The following is a 21,751-nucleotide window of genomic DNA, read 5'->3' as shown; positions in this document are numbered from 1 at the left end:
TATAAACAACAGCAGTGAAGCCTCCAGAAAAAGGCCTACTCACCCAGTCCACGATGAGGACCTTGCTGACGCTGAGCTTGTGTTGGAGCTGCTTGGCGGCTATGGCCACAGAGTTGAAGTAACAGAAACCCCTGATGGACACAGAAAGACAGGATGAAGTTTGGCAGTGATTGAGAAAGCAAATACTTTAAAAGGATAGTTTAGATTGTTTAAAGTATGATTGTATGATGTACTTAACTACAGACAGTGTAATATTATTCAGTGCTATAACCAACTGTCTATTTCTCCAAACGTGTGGTGTGCAGACCACCATCTACTGCAGGAAATATGCTTAAGTACCTCAGAATAACAACAGCTATACTATAGCTACAGTAGCTATAGCTATAGTTACTAGCTATATTTTGTGGAATCAGCTTCCAGTTTGTGTTCGGGCGGCTGACAGTCTATCCGTTTTAAGACTACGCTTAAGACCCTCCTTTTGATAAAGCTTATAGTTGATAAAATAACCTAATGAGAGTGCTTTGACGCAGATACGCTGTGCCTCTTCACCTACATTTTGGTTATTGCTCTTTCACTTAAATCCTAAAAACTTGGATCTTATATTTAAAACTAAGGAATATTACTACTCTTTCTATTTTTTCTTTATCCAAAACCTTTTCCCTCCATGACCTCACAAGGTTTTATTGGAGGGAAACAGGTTTGCAGAGGGGTCCTTATCCAAGGCCGGGGAGTGTTATGCCGTAGTCACAGCGTACCTCCTTATCCCTCACCAATTCCAATCTAAGGCCCCAGCGGGGACCTTGCTCCCTGCGTGTGCCTGTCTGTGTATTTGCATGTTCCGATTAACCCAGCCTCCCCCAAATTTTCTTTTTCTTTTGTGTCTATATCTACGCCGGGATCCGGAGTCGAGGCTGATCCTCTTGCTGTGGTCCTGTGCCCTGGATCCTCTATACTGAGTACTGGATCTGAGTCTTGGACTTCGAGTCGTGGCTGGGCCTGTCTCTGCGGTCCTGCCTGACTCTCATCATACTACTTCCCTGATGGCTCCCACAGGATTGTTGACATCCTCGTGGATTCATCTTCCTATTATAGACACATGCATTTCCAAACATTCGGTCTACCTACGCTGTAAAATGTATTATCTCTTCGATTTACACACGGCATCTATTGTACGTCTGTCCGTCCTGGGAGAGGGATCCCTCCTCTGTTGCTCTCCCTGAGGTTTCTCCCATTTTCCCCTTTAAACTGTGGGTGTTCTCTGGAAGGTTTTCCTTGTATGATGTGAGGGTCTAAGGATAGAGGGTGTCGTTTTCTCATACTGATATTTTGCACAATCTGTGCTGTTGTATTTACTGTATAGTGTCCTTACTGTAAGGTAATTATTATATGTACAGCACTTGGGCTCGACCAAAGATCGTTTTAAAAATGTGATATATAAATAAAACTTGATTTGATTTGTTACCTTTAACTGCTCAATTATAGAAAGAGGGATGTACAGCCAGTCAGGAATACTGGATGACTAAGCTTTGGCTGTCTGATGTGTCTGATAACTTTACAAATCTTATTTTGTTTTAATGTTGCCCACAACTGTTCTTCAGCAGAGCATTCATCCACTAATGTATATTATGTCATTAATGTGAAATGGCAAACAGTAGAGTAGTTGTACATGATTGTACTGATAAATAGTAAGAAGAATATAAAAAAGTATAGCAAAGGGAAAACACATACACAAACAAACTATTCATCTTCCTTATTGTGTCCCTTTTCTCTGTCACATCATAAGTATCATCCACAGAGAAGCTGCTGACAGTGCAGCAAGTGAAGAACAAAGCACTGCGGCTGAGCATGTGAGTGACACACACACACACACACACACACACACACACACACACACACACACACACACACACACACACACACACACACACACACACACACACACACACACACACACACACACACACACACACACACACACACACACACACACACACACACACACACACACACACACACACACACACACACACACACACACACACACACTTACATAGGATTGGAGGGGTCTGCGTGATGCCCTGGCGGTCTGACCACAGCAAAGCCATTCTGTGCAGAAGAAGAAGACTCTATTAATCAATGTTTGACAGGATACAAAGTTAAGCTGGTAAGAAACTAAGCTCTTTCAAAGTCGAAGGCTTATATGATGTATAGGAACATAATAAGTTTGGCGCACAATAAAGATAAATCTTCATTAAAGAAAACACATATTAAAATATTATTTAGATATTGATGGGGTTGTAATTGAAGTAGTTTATGAGCACTTTATTCAATAATATAACGGAAAACCATTGTAATTAAATGGCAAAAAACATATTCTAACTAAAATAACACATGCTGTAGGTTCTTTGTTATTTTTGACGGTTCACATACAGTCTGACTGCAAATCTTATAATTTATATATATTTTAGTGCTGTCAAAATTATCGCGTTAACGGCGGTAATTAATTTTTTGAATTAATTGCGTTAAAATATTTAACGCATTTAACGCATGGGCAGAATGGCCCGCCCCATACGTGCCACCAGTGGCAGCGCCAGGGTATGGCTGGGGTAGGCTACACCCATACCAAGAAATGGCTTAGCCCCACCATGAAAAATGATGTTAAAGGAAGCAAAATAAAGTCTGCCAACTCGCGCGGAGTAAATTGCACAGACAGCAGTTAGTAAGATTGATTTCAGTAGCCACGGTTTTGAAAACTTTTGTCACGTAGTGATCGTCTTCTCAATAGAACATCTTTGATAACGGCGTGGTGTTGTTGCAGGAAGTCCCGACGGAGAATACTTTTGCTGTAGTACAGGGGTGCACATAACTGGTACGCAGGTTATGTGCGTAATCTCTCTGAAATGCGTACGGTCACTTGTGTCACAAAGCGCATTTGCGTACCGACGTACTTGTGAAGCTGAGTCGGTCTCCGTGTGCACAGACAGGGCTGCTGTTAACGTCGGTCTGTACAACGGAATTGTGCCAAAACTACGCCAACCGGCTGCGGAGGGAGACTCCCCCCCTTCACTGGAGAACTGCGCTAAAACAGCTGATCACAACGTTCACACTCTGTGGTCACGAAGTACTCCACTAGCCGCCGCCCCCCCCCCCCGTCGACTTTCCTGAAGTACTCCCCCGTTGATAGAAATCAACACGTAATGAATTAAGACCCCACGGTTTGATGATTGATAGGTGTGTGGATTGTCTTTCATTTTGACACGCAGAAAAATGTTATAATAAACATAGATACTGTATGTTAAATGGATATATCCGCCTTCTTTCATTTATCTTTCCATTCCCACAACAATATACATAAATAAATGGCATATTTTGGACATAGTTCGAATGGTGATTAATCATGATTAATTAATTTTTAAACTGTGATTAATCTGATTAAAAAATGTAATCGTTTGACAGCCCTAATATATTTATATTATTATTATTATGATGTAACTACAGCTACACTTCAATACCGTAGATAGGCCTACTAGTGCACTAAGGGGTTAAGAATTTTGCCCAAGCACTTTTCAACATGGGGCTGGGAATTGAACCACTAACCCTACTGAGCCATAGCCTGCCCAAGAATATGAATTACGTTAAGCTGTCATTTTTGTCACTCCACCACAGAGTTCTTAATTTTCTTTCCTTTTTTTAAACATGTAAACATGAGGTCAAATACATGACATCTTGCAATGTAAAGACAATGCATCATGGAGGCCATTCAAGTTACTCATTATGTTGCATTGTAAATAAGTATAGAGTATACATTCCCTGCCATATGTATAGCTCGGAAACAGCTGTTCTGAAGTGGAGTGGTTGATCCTGTGGTTGTGTTCGACCACTGCTCGGTATAGACTGAGCTTTAGTGGCCTGCCTTGTTTTACATCGTCTTTTTGTTGTTATTTCTTTAAGTTAGTACTGTTTGGTTTGAAGCTACAAGCTTCAAGTCAATCATATTTTTGACCAATCTGAATAAGAAAACAAGTTTAGCAAAGGAAAGCCACGATGAGACAGGAAAACTCTTTCCTGAACCTTTTCTTTGAAGTGGGCTAGTGGGACGAGTAATACTCTGGTGTATCTTACCCTTTAAAACACTAAGTCACACAAACAAAAGTGATCAAGCTAGCGGTAGACCAGCAGCTCCTGGTCTAAAGAGGGTAAAGGTTTTTGTCCTACAGTCTTGTGGCTTTGAAGACATCATAGATAACGGCTTTAATTCCCCATCGGAAAGGGCTGTCCGACACACGGTATGGTGGTAAAAATATTCTTTATAAAGTGTACACTTGTGCAATAGGGTAAAATGTCAAATCTTTAATTAATTACCCAGTATTCCACTTGAAAAAAACCTACATTTAGCGAACACATGGTTGGTGTAGAAATAATTTAGAGAAATGTTATTGTGTACTTTAACTTACAAACTTGTGCAAACAGTACATTGAGTCCGTGGTAAATTGTTTGAAAAATACATCTGTTAAACCTAGTTTGAAATCTCTAAATTACCCCATGCCTTTGAGATGACAGTGCTTAAAGGGGCCCTATTATGTTCAATTTCTACTGTGACATGTCTCCATGCTTTAATGTTCAAAAAGATCTTTATTTTTCTCATACTGCCTGTGCTGCAGCACCTCTTTTCACCCTCTGTCTGAAACCAGAGCCCAGTCTGCTCTCATTGGCTAGCTGGCCAGCTCTGTTGTGATTGGTCAACTGCTAAGCGATGTCCCACACCTTAGACTATCACGTACTATGTGTTGGAGCGCTAGCCAATAGAAGCTGAAGGCAGGGGGGGAGTGTGTGGGAGGGAAACTCCCTCTAGATGGAGCACATGTAGTCTGGAGATGACAGATGGACGTGTGGAGCTTTCTGTTCCTCACCTTTAGCTCTCCTTTGGCCACTCTGACGGCCAGCTCCACCACGCTGCCTGCTGCCATGCGTGACGCTGTTGAAGTGTGCGACTCGTTCCAGATGGTGTCATTATCAACCTGCCAAATGTGAGAGACAAATGATGAAGGCCACTGAGTGACTGAGTAAAAACAAACAGCGTGGACATATTTATAATATCTGATCCCTGTGGGACAATAACAGAAAACTGAAGGCTTTCTCTTGGACAAGGATGACCAACACACAGATGTGGGGTCCAGATCAAAATAAATCCTTTTTTATTTTGTTTCTCTTCTCTATTTGTTCACAAACTAGCATATTGTCCATCTGGCTTTGACAATGAAATCTGAGGCATTTCTTTTATCCCCGGTCACGGACATGTTGCTCTCATTAGTTCTGAGTTGTCATGGTCCGACACGGACTGTCAGCCAAACATAAGCCAAGTCTCTTTTCCTCTTTCCTTTCCTGTCTGTTTCTCTCTTTCGTCTGTTGCTTTGCTTTGAAGAAATGTCATCTTTCATCAATGCAGTTTTGCATAGCTTTCATTAAGAGCTTTTGAGAATAACAGTATGATCAAAAATAGATTCATATGTGTGTGAGTGTGTGTGCGTGTGTTTTCTCTTACCCCTACTCCCCCACATGGTAACATCACAAACATCCTTTGAGAGAGGATTCCTGAGAAACAGAAACATAAAACATTTAAGTGTATTCAGACTTTCTCATTTATTTATTTTATGGTTTTCTACATCATTGTTTTATGTCAAGAAGACAGTTGTGAATAAAGTACTGCATTCATACTCTTAGTTAAGACAACATTCTTGAAGTACAACAAGTATATACACTAATTTGGCACAACAGCCAATTCTATAATTATATATATTATATTACTGGATTTTATAATACAATGCATTAATGTGTCAGTTTGTTAAGGTAAAGCATATTTTTACAATTTTGTATCTACTTACTCAAGAATGGTTTTAGCTTAATCGATAATATTTCATGATCAATTATTCTTTAATGTTGTTTTGTTAGAATAAAGAATAAAAAAGGTAGAAGGAAACTAAGAGTCTGATGGATAATAATAATAATATAATATTTTAATAATATGAATCCTTTATCGTTCATCAGAGCACTGTCTGGGGGAAGTGAGGCACTAGTTACTAACACATTAAGACATGAAGTATCAGTGTGAGGGTCTGCGTACCGGCCAGTTTGCGGTTGTCCAGTTTGAGCCTGTTGAGCGGGTTGGTGCCGTAGAGCAACACGTGGCGCTCAGTGTGGACCGACTGCAGCTCCTCCAGAGTGGCTTTGCGACCACGAATAGTCTGTATGAACACAACAGTTGAGGTTAGTAATATAAACGTGACATAACATAAGCCATCATATTATGCATATCAATGATGTCAAAGTAATAATGTTAAACTAGACAGAAAGCAAGATTATCTTTCAACCTCTCTATTTTCAGACAGATATATAGAATTCGATTTTCTAAGAAGTTTCTGGTCGTACCTCACACTGCCCCCTCAGGCCTCTCTCCTGTAGTCTGGACCAGATGCTCTGTATCCTCCCAGCATGCTCTGGGTGACTGCTGTTGTCTCCACATGTACACTGGTGCTTCAGCATCTGAGAGTCATAAACCAGGCCTGCACACACACAAAATCTGAATTAATTTCCACATTCATTTTGTACAAGCAATATAGAGTATATCGAAGTTGCGATAGGTGACATTATTTCCTATTTATAGTTTAGCATATTTTTTGGCGTTCAAAGCATATTTTTTTCAGAACAAAATAAAATGTATTTATTTGTCATTATTATTAATGTGATAATTATTTGGGACATCGTTTTTTTAGGATGGGTAAAAACAAGCTACAACGTTCATATTCGCACCGTGAATGCAGTTATCTAATCTGTGATTAAACCCCTGAGCCATAGGGTCACCCAGATTTAAATATATTTAAGAAAATCATATAATGATGTATTTTATTACCATATTAACATATGTGACTCACCGGTGGTGAAGCGTGTTTTGCTGCTGGTCTCCTGTGTAGCCAGGCTCAGGGCTTTCTCAGGCAGAGTGAGACAGGTGGAGGCCGGGGACGACTGTGTACGTGACAGGGGGCGATGGACCCCCAACCCACTGCCAACCCCCCCACCGCCGCGTAACATGGGCACTGCCAGGGTCTCCATCTGTCGATGCAGCTGCTGCAGCTGCTTCTGCTGCTCCCACAGCAACGACTACAAGAAGAGAAAGCGTGATACAGAGGGAAAAGAGTCAAGTCATAAATAAAAATATAACTTAATAACATACAAATAAAACGAGACACAGTTAATATGAAAGTGTAGAACAGAAACAGTTAAAACGTTGTTCTTCTTAGCCTGGAGTGGCCACATTCATATGTAGGTTTTAAACTAAATGTGGACTTTATTAAGTGAAATTATCTCTGTCTTGCTTTCTGGCACAGAAAGCAATATTTGATCATTTATGTTTTAACTTAACTTTGTGTGGCCTCTTAGACTATGCACGGTATTAGAGTTAAAAAGTATTACATTATTTAAATTGAAATTGATTCTAACAGCAGCAGATACAGAAACACTTATAAGTATGTGTGGGCCCACCAATAAAATACTAATGTGAAATATGTACCTGTCTGTAAGCGCTGCATAGTAATGTTGATGGACACTTTTATACATTTCTATGATACAGTACATGGGTTGTTTGTGTCTAAAAACACAAATTCCTTCTAGTGATAATGGTACAGAACTATGTATTTACTAAGGCTTGGCCAATGACGCCTTACATTTTTCTGTATGGCCAAAAATCTGAAGGTTTGGCCACCTCTGAATGTTATGAGGATAACATTGAGTTCCATCGCTACACATGTGGCATGCAGCTGTACATGGCTCTCTAAGTGATCTGTATTCAAGACTGATATACAGTGCTGGAAGCCACATAACTCCCTCCAGCTTAATGTCAATAAAATCTCAGATGGTTTTATTCAGCCGCTCTGATCTGACCTGCTCCATCGAGAGCAGTCTGGGTCTCTCAATATCAAGTTGCTCTGAATCTGGAAGTAATTTTTCTCCCTTGAAAACAGGTTAGTAAAACTATTCACTAGCTTCCAACAAAGCCTGATTCCTCACTGTGTGGTTTGTCTGATCAGTGACTGACACATTTTATGAAAGAGTAACAGTAACCTGTATCCATACCATGCTGAAATAACCACTTGATGTAATGAGTGCTTGTCAAACCACAGAACCATGGAAGAGGATCATGCTGGTGTTAGGCTGCCACCTACAGGACAGTTTGATGAAGAGCAGGTGGAGTTTCATTTCTGTGTATCTCATGAGATACTAACCTGGTTGAGTATGAGTGCATGTTGCAGGTTCAGTTGCTCTTCCTGGCTCTTGGATGCTGTTGATTCCGCCTCCCTCAGGGACTCCGCCCTCACTCTGCTCTGATAGTTTGGCTCTGTGGGCGACGTCTCTCCGCCGTCCTCTGAGTCCATGTCCTCAGAGGGGATCTGATGCAGCCGGGGCTTCTCGCTGGACTTAGACATCAGCTATAGATTGAAAAAAGGAACATTTTATTTAAATAACACTTTCAAAAACAGTTAACAATTCCTTCGAAAGACAAAGCAAAGCAAAGGCAGTCTAAAAGGCAATATTCAGGATATATCATCGCTGTTTTAAAGTTTAAGGTTGCACATGCTGGCAAGAGTTTGAGTTGTTCGTTCTATTTTGAAAGTTCAGTCATAGTTCCTTAAATAAATCTATAATAATCTGTGTGGCCCTATTACCGAAACCACAACTTTGAATCCCAAGGTTATTGCAGCATAACAATTATGCATTTTATTGTTACTGTCTTTCAGTACAGAGTCCTGGCTTCAAACTTATAGTCGGCCATTTTCAGATTTTTTCCCAATTACAATACTGGCATTTCATATTTATAAAAAAAAAATGTTTAAGCAATAACCACAGTGATATATGTAAACAAACTGCCAGTTAAACTGTTACATTTTGAAAATTATTAATTTGCCTCCCAGTCCCTACGAATAATAGTAATAAATAAACACATTTCCCATTAATGCCATTGGGTCATAGATACAGGACCCTCTGAAGATATCTTCAATCAATCAATCAATGTTTATTTATATAGCCCAATATCACAAATGTTACATTTGTCTCAGTGGTCTTCACAGTTTGTACAGAATATCAGTATGACAATACGACACCCTCTATCCTTAGACCCTCACATCGTACAAGGAAAAACTTCCGGAGAAAACCCACAGTTTAAGGGGAACATGGGAGAAACCTCAGGGAGAGCAACAGAGGAGGGATCCCTCTCCCAGGACGGACAGATGTGCAATAGATGCCGTGTGTAAATTGAAAATATAATACATTTACAACATAGGTAGTCCAAATGTTTGGAAATGCATGTGTGTATAATAGGAAGATGAATCCATCTTAATGTATGTCAAAGAATTTATTTCAAAAATACTGCTGCTGGTTTATAAAGCACTGAATGGTTTAGGCTCAAAATACATTTCTGATCTGCTAAATGATGAACCATCCAGATCTCTCAGGTCTTCAGGGACTGGTCAGCTTTCTGTCCCCAGAGTCAGAACTAAACATGGAGAAGCAGCGTTCAGTTATTATGCTCCAAATATCTGGAACAAACTCCCAGAAACCTGCAGGTCCGCTGCAACTCTGACTACTTTTAAATCCAGGCTGAAGACTTTTATTTTTGCCGCTGCTTTTAATTGATATATTCATATCTTAAACTGCACTGAAACTTTTATTATCTTTGCTTTTAAATGAGTGTTTTTAAATGTCATTTTATATCATTACTTTTAATAGAGTTTTTCTAGATATCATTTTATAATATGTTTCTTAATGCTCTTAATGTCTTTCATTTTTGTAAAGCACTTTGAATTGCCTTGTGTTGAAAGGTGCTATATAAATCAACTTGCCTTGCCTTGCCTAATGTGTGTGAGTGCAAGTGTGAGGGACATTCATTGATATGTGTAGATTTGACCATGTGTATGTTTTACGTATTTCTGTATGGAATTTGTAAAAGGTGGGAAAACTAATTACCCTCTGGGACAATAAAGACTATTTCTTAAAACGATTTTTTGATTATTTTTCATGAGTTTGTGTATTCACTACTCCATACCTTGCCCAGGTGAGATAGCCTCTCCAGTAGTTGTGTGTTGTGCTGCTGTTGGAGGAGATGTGAGTGAAGGGTCCGCATGCTCTGGGGGAGGGGCTCCGAGCGTGTTCGGCTCAGGGGCTTGTGAGGATGAGCGCCTCCAGAGGCCATGTGATCTAACTGGGGGTCGAACTGTAGTGGGACGGAGTCTAAACCTTGAACTGGTCGAAGACAAAAAGGAGAAGAAACCAAATCAGTTTCTGCAAATGGAAACAGAGTAACATGTATGTACACAGACATGAACAACCAATAGCTATAGCAATGTAAAAATTGCACCTGCTGCCTTGTAAATCAATTTAATTGAATCTTCTTTATTTACCTTTCAATATCATTTATTTCAAAATATAACAGATCATTTTACTTATGTGTTGCTTTGTCAAAAAGTAGTTACCACTAGTAACCACTAGACAGTGCTCTAAAACCCGGAGACAATAGTGAGAGTAGACTCATAACTTTCCCTTTGTGGCACTTAATCCTACTCTGATATTAACATCTGTTATAGAATGCAAACATATTGTTTCCTTATCAGAGTTTCAACATCCTAAACTGGTGAGCTTCTGGCAGTACACATACAGTATTTGGTGTGCAGTAGACTGTATGTGTGTGTGTTGTCTCACCTGTGAGAAGCGGAGTGTGTACCAGCCCCGAGGACTCCAGGATGATGACAGGCAGATGAGGGTTCAGCTGCCCAGCCTGGTCCTCTCTGCTCAGGGGGAGGTAGACCGTTGAGCCCCCGGCTGTAACTACGGGCACCCGGCCCAGCCTGAGAGAGGACATCTCTCCTTCAGCCTGCACACACAGATAAACAGCTTTTATAGCAACAGATAACTTCCTGATTTGAGCTTTGATGGACTATCTTCAGTTGGTCTGGGACTGAGACTGAGACTCTCAAATTTGTGAATGAAGTATTTATAAATGCGTGGCTTAATGGATTTGTGTTGGAAAAAACATTGTTTTGCCTGTAGTATCCAAACCTTAAATGGAGCAGATCACTGCGTTAGTCTAGTCAAATATCATTAAATAAATCACTTTTACGAAACAACTATACACATTAGTTTCAGTTGAGTGTTTACCCTGGCATTGGCTGGCAGTCCCAGTGTGATGGTGGGCAGGGTGGAGGGACTCTGGATGGTGAAGTTAGCCAGAGTGCCGTCTCTGAGCAGCAGCCTCTGCGCCTGTAGATGACAAACATCCAACATAGCACCTTTATCTTCAAATCCAAACTTAGCATTAAAGACATGAGCTGGTTATGTATCCTATAAAAAAGATGTTAAACTCATTTACATAATTACATTTAAATCGTGTTACGCTAAATTGTAAAGGTAAACATTATAAAATCTTAAAATAAAGAAATATTTAATTTAAACTTCTCATTTCGTTTTTATTGTTTAAAGCATTAAATAATTATTTGGCCATATTGCTCCATTAGTTTGTTTAATAACATGGCCACACATGTCAAATGTCATGTAATAGAGCCTATTGCATTGAAAGGGGTGTGCTGTCTCGACACTGTAGAATGACGAGTCAGCAATCTGCGGCAGGTGTGATACAGCAGGTTGACTGGTTGTGATTAAATGAATAATGTATGAACAGCTGACAAACTCAATGTGCTCCAATGTCGTTGTTTTAAACATTTCATTACTCAGCATCTGGGTGCAGCTCATTGGCATGGTCAAACCGTGTACTTACTTAAGAGTCTGTCCGATTATTAGATTTTTCTTTTTATCTATCCATTTCCTCTGATTTCGTAACTATTTAAAGAGAAACTTCTATTTGAGTGATGTACCTTTCTTGTTTCCGGTAAAGAATCCTAAGTAAATGCAATGTTTAGAGGTGTACTGAGGTGTACTCTGCACTACTAACTGCCTACAAATGTAAACTAAAATAGGCAAGGAGAAACTGAGAGTAGGATGCATCTGGCTCAGATGAAGATGACTTTATCTTCTAACACTATACGCATGGACTTTTTGGTATTAAATAAAAGTACTAATACCACAGTGTGTGTAAAAATACTCTGTTACAATTAAAGATCCTGCAATTAATATGTTACTTAAGTAAAAGTAATTAAGCATAATCTGATAAATGTACTTCATGCAAAAAAATACCTAAATGTAAATAGATTCCAATAAACTACGACTCAGTCTGCTAACTGATCATATGTCTAATCATGTAGCTTTAACTGTATAAACTGTTGGATATTTAAATACATACCAAAAATGTTTTTTATGCAACAAGTCTTAATTATTAAAGTAACTAGTAAATACAGCTGTAAGATAAATGTAGTGCAGGACATGTACATCATTATCCTTTGAATTGTAGGAGTATTTAGTGGCATGGAAAGGAAATACTCAAGTAAAGTACCTCAAATTTGAACTTCGGTAGAATACTTGAGTAAATATACTTAGTTACTGTCCATCACTGTGTTTTAGTTGGTTTTATTGTATTAACAACAACATGTTTGCTGCTCACCTCATGCGAGAGGCCGCCTGCAGAGGGCAGCATCCCGTTCTCATGGGGCAGGCTGTCGTTGGGGGAGCTGCAGCCGGAGGCCGGAGTGCTGCCGCTGCTGGGGGACGAGTCTGCAGGGAGACAGGCGGTGTGGACAATATGGTTCTGCATCTTTATCATATTTCCATTACATTACATTTGATCAGATCAGCACATCATTTCTTAAAATAATAGGAGGAAAAAATGAAAAGTCACTGAATAATAACACAGTATGAAATAACATTCATGCATCAGCACTCCGATGTGTGTGAGTGTATTTACCCAGTGTGTCAGGCACTCGGTGCCTCACAGTGGCTGGGGCGCTCTCTTTGCGGGTGAGCGGGCTCTTGCGTGTGTTTAGGTGTTTCTTCAGCTTGTGTTTCACCTTCAGATTGGGCTCTGACGCTAAACAAATTAAAGCAACAGGGGGAATGTTACTTCATGCAATTTCTTGTCAACCATAAAGTTGACCCTAAAAAGATGACAGGCTGTGATTACGCAAGAAAAATGTGTCTTGTATTTTGGTTAGTTTATCAATGCTGCAACCCTTTTGTATGAAGTAGGGAGTGGGACGAAAGGTTCCTAAACAACTGTTCAAACACAGTAACAAGTTGGTTGGGAAAGACTGAGACTTGCCATTTGAATAATAACATTTTCAATTCATACTTTTTACATTTCTATCCTGAACATTTGAATGAGTCTGATTCAGTCACAGTGACGGTTGGATGTTAGATGTTTACCTGCTCTGCGCAGTGGCGTCCGTTCTGATCCTTCAGAAGGCTGAGATGGAGAGGAGCCCGGACCCTGGGAGGACAAACTGGGGTCTGGGCCCAGCTTTCTGAAAACACAAGGCACACACACAATTGAACATACAACCATTAGGGCGTAGAAACAGGGGGGCATGAGGATATGAGCAAGTCATTGGTAGAAGAAGGCTTTAAAAGGAAATATCAATATTGGCCAAACATGAGCAGGACCTTTGGTTTGTTACATACACATAATTGCAGCATGTCATAATTTTACCTAAGTTTAGGTTATTTTTCTTTATTTGTTCAGTGAAAGTGTATATTTTGAAAAGTGAGAATTCCTGTTCTCTGCAATTAGGTGGAAACAAAGTATGTATATTTGTATCAGTATTGGCAATCGTCTAAAACAAGTTGCAAAATGCAGGCTTATCAGATATAGGCAAACATACAAGTACTTTCCAAGTGAAAAATCTTTAAATTCAGATTTTAGAGTTGACAAGGAATCAAAGGGCAATTTAAGAATGATCAGACTGTGGAGTGTCGATTCAGACATGTTTTATAATCAATGTGTTCATGATGTATTTTTGTGTAGTGTTTTGATAATCCCCCTTTGTGCTCAGTTGATATGCATTGTGTGTTACCTGTAAGCAATAGGAGTTCCATTTAGCGTGTTGGAGGTTGTTCTCTCCAGCGCCTGTTTCTGCTTCTTAAGAATCACTTCCTGCAGCTTCTGTTTCACCAGGGAACTAGCGACTGCACCTGTCAATCAAAAACACACACTCAGACGAAGGACGCACCTACTGCTTCATCACAGTTATAAAATATAGGTCAAAGATCACAAGAACAATACTTAGGAGAGCTCATGCAGAGTACATTAGTGTTGGATGAAGGGTTAGGTCACTGCCATCTCTGAAGCCTCTATCACACATATTACCCTGTCAATGACTGGGATCACCTCTAAGGCAGCGTTGGGGATTTCCACTACTCACAGATGCCCTATATTCAGGAACATTTCCTTCATGTGCCTTTCAACACATGCCATGGCAGTACAACCAGTAGAAGTCTGTAATAAAAATCATTAGAAGAAAAGTAGTAGTAGAAGAAGAAAAAGAAGAAGGATGTATGTGTATGTATGGCCAATGCTACATGTCACATGTCAGCACAAGATCATGTGAAATTCGTTCGATTGTTGATTTGTAGTCTGCATCTCTCAATAAGGGCCAATGGCCAACGGGCCAATGCGAGACTCAGCAGTGACTAAGGAAGCTGTCTCTTATTACTTTCAGGAACATGGCTAGCAATACTCTTGTAATTTATTTATTTCAACATAAGACAATTAACAAGTACTGGCATGTTGTGATTGGTTTGCTTGCTCCATGTGACGGAGACGTAGACCTTTAAGTGGAAGTCTCTGTAATGTCACTGTTTTATTGTACTGGCTGAGGTTACCAGGTCTTGAGGTGGGAAATTGGCAGTACAGGATTTCTCTGAATATGAATCCCTACTCTTATTCACACATGACCCCAAGCAGGAAATGTTCCCGGAAATGTCAGTGCGGAAGGGACTTTATGTTTGCTGCAATTTCTGTGTGTGCCGTTGTGTGCACACGGAGGTGACAGGAGGTGCTAGGAGTGATCAAGTCAATATTGACCCAGTGACATTATTTGCCCAGACCTAGCGCTAAATTTAACTCCACTGTTGTAGCTCCACTTGTCAGGTTATATTTAGGTCTCATCTCAAAGCAAAGCCGGTTGGAAGTGGAGTAACACCGTTAAATAAAGATGAACATGAACTCTTACGGGGACTTTCCTCTTAGGTTAAGATTAGCACTCTGGGCCATAATTACTTTTAAAACCATGAAAATAGCTTTATATAGCGTGCAGTGGATATTAAATTACAACTTCAGATGTAAACTGAAAGGCGTAGTAACATACTCAACGTTAAATAAGTGTGTGACTCACTCTGTTGACTCTTGTCTTTGTGCTTTAGCTGCTGAAGCTCATGCTGTTTCTCGTGGTGCTCCTGCTCTCGCCTCCTCTGCTCCATATTAAACTGCAAAGAAACACACATTTATTTATAGCAACATAATCTATGGACCTTTTCCAAACAAATGGGTCTTTATTCAGAGATTTAATAGGGTATGTTATCTTTTACATCATTTACCCGAATGTGCTGGTGCAGTTGCTGTTGTGAGAAGGAGGTGCGGGGCTGAGGGGAGAAGGGGGTGAGGAGTAGAGGCGGGTGCAGAGGGGTGAGGAGCGCCGTGTCCGATCCAGGGCGCATCCCCCGCTCTCCCACCCTGAGGTCCATGGGAAACAAGGCCGCACACGACACCGGCACTGCTACTGGGGAGTCTGGGGAAAGAAGGAGAGGGTGGTGTCAATTTGATTCATCCCTAACAAAGAGCGGTGGATATACACAACACTGAGGGAAACCCCACCTGAGAAACAATGTAAACAGAGGCTAAACAAACCACAGTTTTGAGTACAACAGAATGATGTGATAAATAACTAATAGAAAAAGTATATAAGGAGACAAAGCTCATTCAAAATGTTGTGTTATTGTTGTAGATCCAAACAAATTGAAGATCAGTGAATTATCTGACACAGTAGACTTATGTTTCAATTTAATATACTGTGACAGAGTAAACCTTACTTAAGACAAGACAGTTACTGGGTAAACTATGTTTCAGTCATCATGATTACAATCAATTCAGAATGAAAATAATGGAGAATAATATCCCTGCCATTGTCACGTAAAGGAAATCGATGAATGTGATTTTTCTCGGCGCTTTTATGTTTTCTTAATTCCCAAAATCTCCTTAACTGTTTTTTCACACTTTGTTGTCCTCCTCTGTAGTGGTTGCTTGTTTATTCATTGTTCCTTTCCTGTTTTGTTTAAGGTTTCTATTTGGTGTAGTATTTTTCTTTTCATTTATATTGTGTGTTTAAAAAACATTTGTTTAAATATATGAAACAGTTGTAAAAAATATAAGGTCTAAAAATTCCTTCCTTCCTTCTGTAATAGAAAAACCATGCATGACAAACATTTGCATCCTTATTAGCCCAAAATGCTTTGGGCCGAAATGATTTCAAACCAACAAAGTAACTTCCTGACAGTAATTACAAACTGCAGATCAAACTAAAAGAGATCAAATGGAAATGTACATGTTGAGACAGAGAAGGGTTACAAATTGAGAAGTTCTTTCTTTATTTTCCTTGTGTGAGAAACTCTATCGCTAACTCCGTCTGACACACACACACACACACACACACACACACACACACACACACACACACACACACACACACACACACACACACACACACACACACACACACACACACACACACCACACACACACCACACACACACACACAACACACACACACACACACACACACACACACCCACACACACACACACACACACACACACACACATCACACACACCACACACACACACACACACACACACACACACACACACACCACACACACACACACACACCACACACACACACACACACACACAACACACACCACACACACACAACACACACACACACACACACACACACACACACACACACACACACACACACACACACACACACACAAGACAGGCTTGAGCAAACACCTATTGCACAAACCTGCCTCAAACCAACACTTTACAACACACACAGAGCGGGCCTTGAAATAACTCTGTGTGACATCATCTCCGTGCTGCTGTGCCTGGCGCTCAGATGTCAGGCTGCAGTGTGTGAAGTAAATGTCACTCATTGAGGGGCTTGGCCTGATGCCAACAGCAGCACTGGAAATGGCTGAAAGGGGATAGAAAATAAAATAATAGAATATACAAAAGAGGGATATGTGTGTTGCTTCTATACCTGTGGAAACACACAATGAGCTTGAGTTACTGGTCTCATTAGCATCCCTGCTTTGGGTCATGTGACACAGCAGCGTGCGTGTGCAGTGTCAAAACTCCTCCTCCATATTAGGAGGTACGAATTCACAGAGACAGTCTGAATGCCGGCCGTGGCAGGAATGACAGAAATCCTCTGGCAAACACACAAACACACACCAGCAGCTATGTACACACATTCTCTATAATGACAGCAAGGAATAACAAAGCTATTATTCTGAGGAAGAGGAGAGGAGAACATGCTTATACAAGGAAACAAAGGCTGCTACAGTACAGACAAACACACACAGTCGGGAACACCAGTCTCTTATGCCTTGCCTCCCAGGGGTTATAAATAGCAAAACATACACTAGTCCAACATTTACCTACACAGGGCCTTTTGTTTCTCGAGGGGAAAGCACACACTTGTAGAGCAACCCAGTAATGTCACCTCCAGTTTCCAGTTAAGCCGACAGAAATGGATGTAATAATGAAAGTGCTGAGAAAGCAGGGTAAAAGGATTTAGCAGTAATATTATTAAGTATGTCATATGGGTGCCCCCTTTTTTTTAAAGAGGTCATGTTGGTTTTCTTTTCGTGATTCTTTGTGAAGAGACTCAGTTTTACATTTCTGTAAATAATTGATTAAAGTTAACAAATTGGTATGTTAGTCAACTAAGAATGTATTGTGTTGAGGAGGGCTCTAATATGTCAACAAAGGTGAGAGCGTGAGTTATAGACTAAACACCAGTTTTCCTATTTCTTTTTAAGTCTTAGTGACTTAGTCCTTTGGTCCTTGTACTTGGTAGTTTTGATCATCACTAGTACAATAGTCCTGTTTTTGAAGTTGTTAATAATGTCTTGGCATTTGAGGACTATCTTGATGGAAACTGTTGATATTTATTTATCTGATTATACAGAGTATTACGTGTCTTCTAATTTCAGTGTATTTAATGTCAGTGCGGCTCATAATAGCTTCATCTTGGAATAAATGTGTGAAGACAGACTTAGTCATAGTTTGTCTTCACAAATGTAACACTGCTGTAAAGAGGTTTCTCACTTAACACTGTGTGTTCTGATACTTTTGCAAATGACTCTTTGCTGTACATAAAACTGGGTCCTTCAATAGAGAAATAACGCGTCTGACCACAGAGCCACCCTGCTGCCCAGTCAGTGGATGTATGAGGTCTTTCAGAATAACTGATAATAACAAGGTTCCCATGTAGCCAGCATGACTTTAAGTCCAGAAACAGTGTAGCGGTTAGGTCTCTGGACCTTTGCGACCACATTTAATCCCTCCACAGTCTTCCTCTCTTGGGTCTCTCCGAGTAATGTGAGGCTGTAATGTTTTTAGTTCTGTTAAACAAGGATATTATGTCAAGGTTCATTACATCTGCGTGCCATACTCCGGGAAGAATAACACATTTTGACCCTGTGGTTGTGATTTTGTGTTGCTTGCATTTAAATAGCACTGTTTTCATGTGCAGAAAAAAAATCTGGGAAGGCATGTACTGGAATAACACACAAAAGCATGCGTGCACGTGCAGACACAGACCAAGTCGATGACTACATTCTGTGATGGTAGTGTTTTTTTAAACTGCTTCTCGGGGCTTGAGAACCAGTTGTCCCTTCATTTCCCTTGATAATGTTCTTGATGATAATGTAATCATTGGTACACAACTATTCTGCGCTGAAATCGACAATAGATTAGCTTAATAACAACACGGACCTGCTTGGCAAAATAATGGAGATAACATTAACAAAGCAAGGTTTCATTAAGTTACATTACCCCCTAATCGCACCAGGAGCGTCTGCGCTGCGGCTGCGCCGCGCTGCGACCTCCTCCTGCGTCCTAACCCACCAGGCGCGTTTCAAAACGTTGCGGAAGCGGAGCGTCTTGTGTGCAGCCTCGCAGTTGTTGGATGAACATTCCACTTCCTGCCTGCGCCGCGCTGCGCCGCGTCAAAAATAGGATTCATCCTATATTTTAGAAATTCCTTGCGGCGAGGAGCTTCTGGGACGCTTCGAGCCACGGCGCAGCGCGGCGCAGCGCGGCGCAGCGCGGCGCAGCGTGTCTGGTGGAATAGCACCCATTGACTAGAGTGGCCGCGATCGCTAAAAACGCCGCAGCGCAACGCATCGCAACGCAGTGCAACGCAGCGCAACGCAGCGCAACGCAGCGCAACGCAGCGCAACGCAGCGCAACGCAGCGCAACGCAGCGCAGACGCTACTGGTGGGATCAGGGGGTTAGTATGTGTTTAAGATTTATTCTTTAAAAATGGCGTTTGTTTTTCATTATGACATTATTTTATACATTTTCAAAAGCAGTATGCCACAGCAACAAAAGGAGTGTACATAGAATTACATGTATTCATTTTTGTTTTTGTTTTTGACCACCGTATAAAATTGGGTATAGAGACTCATAGAACTTCACTAGAGTTGCTATAATATACAAAACATTGTTGTAACTCTAAAGCAATGTAAACAACAGTTAATTAGAGAGACTGTTCAAGTGTTAGCTGCTCAAGATGTGTCATTTTGGACCAGGTGCTGTGCGTTGTGTTATCAAAATGCGATTGTTGTAACCGCAGGTCTAGTCCTCTTGAAACAGTGTGTGTGTGTGTGTGTGTGTGTGTGTGTGTGTGTGTGTGTGTGTGTGTGTGTGTGTGTGTGTGTGTGTGTTTGAGTGTCTTTCAATGCATCATTATGGAAATCACCAACGACACACTGAGATAAAGCGTGCAGTTGTTAAAGAGACCATTGGGAAGTTGCTGATTTATCGGAAAGATTAGGTAGATTAGGAACATGTTCTCCATACAGACTACATGAAATAATTGTGCATGTTCTTGTGTGTGTGTGTGTGTGTGTGTGTGTGTGTGTGTGTGTGTGTGTGTGTGTTTGTACTTGTGTGTTGACTGACAGAGCGGCCAGACATTAGGTAATCCCTTCATACTGATTCCTCCCCTTTCCATTCTTTTATTTGTAACTTGTCATCTGCTTAGTCAGGACTCGTTCTACAGGTAAGACGAGGATATACAAAGGTCTTCTGACCCTCTCTTTGTTTCTATTTTCCTCTATCTCTCACTCCCTTTATTCCCTTATATGGACAGGTGTTGACAGGATGAAGGTTAAGAGAACAAGGGCAAAATAATTGGGAAAAAATACCCAATAATAATGAACTAAAAAACTAGAATGGCACTGAGGGAGCGAGGGTTCCATCTCCAGAGTTAGATTAAGAGTGCTTTCTGACTTCTGTGCGAACAAAAAAGCTACAATGAATTAAAGTTGTATTTTGTTGCTAAGAGACGTTGATAGCTCCTCGAGTCTTTGTTGCTTCTCAAACTGAGTGTTTCTAGTGTCATTTGTACAACTATTTCAACACTTTTGAATGTTGACCAATGATTACACAAGTTAATCATCATTTGTGCATCAACGCCATAATCTGGATCGGCTCCAAAATGTAACGGGTTCTTCCTTGGCCTATGCAACACCCTTCCATTAAAAGGTGGGGTAGGTAGTGCGCTAGAATTTGAAAATACACAGCCGGAAGAAATCTGCCACTTCCTTACAGAGCCCCTCCTCCAACACACACGAACGTGCACATGACCAATGAGGGCACAAGATAAGTTTGTGCACAGATGGAAGGCTGACAGGCAGGTAGGCCATCCAGTTACTTTAGCCGGGCCGGCTAAAATAACTGGTCGTGCTTTTTACAGTACCACGGCTTCCAGAGATGACATTTTTTTATGGATTTTTTGTGAAAGCACTTAAGATATTCATTGCTATCAGGATGTTAAGAGCATTCCATGGAATATAACAAAAAGTGTATCTCGAGCCGGTTTCTCAAACTTACCTACCCCACCTTTAAGTTTCATACAAAGCGATCCAGTAGTTTTTCCATAATGCACAATCTGGTTGGAAAAAAATGGACAGACCATCATAAAAAAACAAGAAAGTCCTGTCGGTCAGCAATCTTGCATCAACCTGCAGATAAGTCCCTCTCTCTACATGAAGGGGAGCTGACAGCGAGCTTAGTGCCACTGGTGTAGACACTCAGGCTGTTCAAAGTCAACAACCCACTGTGCAGACGCCACCACTCAGTGTCTTCTCACAGGTCCAAATATAGCTGCTTCTGTTTTGACTGTACCGTGTCCACCAGTGTGTCAAAATCACACGACACCTTTTAGAGGCTTAAGATACTTTCAGGAAATAAAGATGTTGTTACCTCGGGGGATCTGTGAGTACAATAAAAGTCTGATGCAAATGAAGGCTGTTTTAGGCAGCGGAAAGTCAGACCAAAATAACAAGACAAGAAAAAGGGTAAAGGATTTAGCAGGAGACAGAGTGGAAAGGACTGGACAACCTGACACTACTGAGAAAGTCAAGCATTCTCCTCTTGACTCCATCTCCATCACTCCCTTCATCCATTTCTCCTCCTGCTTGGAGTAGAATGCAGCTGTGTTACTACGATGTCTATGTGTGAGT

General features: G+C 40.7%; 1 protein-coding gene across 3 annotated transcripts in view; it reads right to left on the bottom strand.

Moving 5' to 3' along the window:
* Positions 1-21,751, bottom strand: part of hdac7a (histone deacetylase 7a) — a 72,060-nt gene that overhangs the window by 11,394 nt on the left and 38,915 nt on the right. For all 3 annotated transcript variants that reach the window (XM_034196364.1, XM_034196363.1, XM_034196365.1), the window contains 17 exons: positions 15,526-15,716; positions 15,324-15,414; positions 14,004-14,121; positions 13,357-13,454; positions 12,899-13,021; positions 12,599-12,708; positions 11,203-11,304; positions 10,747-10,918; positions 10,094-10,290; positions 8,277-8,480; positions 6,930-7,155; positions 6,427-6,560; positions 6,122-6,242; positions 5,543-5,592; positions 4,911-5,018; positions 2,051-2,106; positions 44-131 (listed from right to left, as the gene is read on the bottom strand). In XM_034196364.1, the coding sequence (XP_034052255.1) occupies positions 44-131; positions 2,051-2,106; positions 4,911-5,018; positions 5,543-5,592; positions 6,122-6,242; positions 6,427-6,560; positions 6,930-7,155; positions 8,277-8,480; positions 10,094-10,290; positions 10,747-10,918; positions 11,203-11,304; positions 12,599-12,708; positions 12,899-13,021; positions 13,357-13,454; positions 14,004-14,121; positions 15,324-15,414; positions 15,526-15,672 (2,145 nt within the window). In that variant the 5' untranslated portion in view covers positions 15,673-15,716. The remainder of the gene's footprint in view (positions 1-43; positions 132-2,050; positions 2,107-4,910; positions 5,019-5,542; positions 5,593-6,121; positions 6,243-6,426; positions 6,561-6,929; positions 7,156-8,276; positions 8,481-10,093; positions 10,291-10,746; positions 10,919-11,202; positions 11,305-12,598; positions 12,709-12,898; positions 13,022-13,356; positions 13,455-14,003; positions 14,122-15,323; positions 15,415-15,525; positions 15,717-21,751) is intronic.

This window comes from Gymnodraco acuticeps, unplaced genomic scaffold (assembly GCF_902827175.1).
Source record: "Gymnodraco acuticeps unplaced genomic scaffold, fGymAcu1.1, whole genome shotgun sequence".
NCBI lineage: Eukaryota > Metazoa > Chordata > Actinopteri > Perciformes > Bathydraconidae > Gymnodraco > Gymnodraco acuticeps.
Note: the sequence above shows the minus strand (reverse complement) of the source record. Positions and strands in the feature narration are given on the sequence as shown.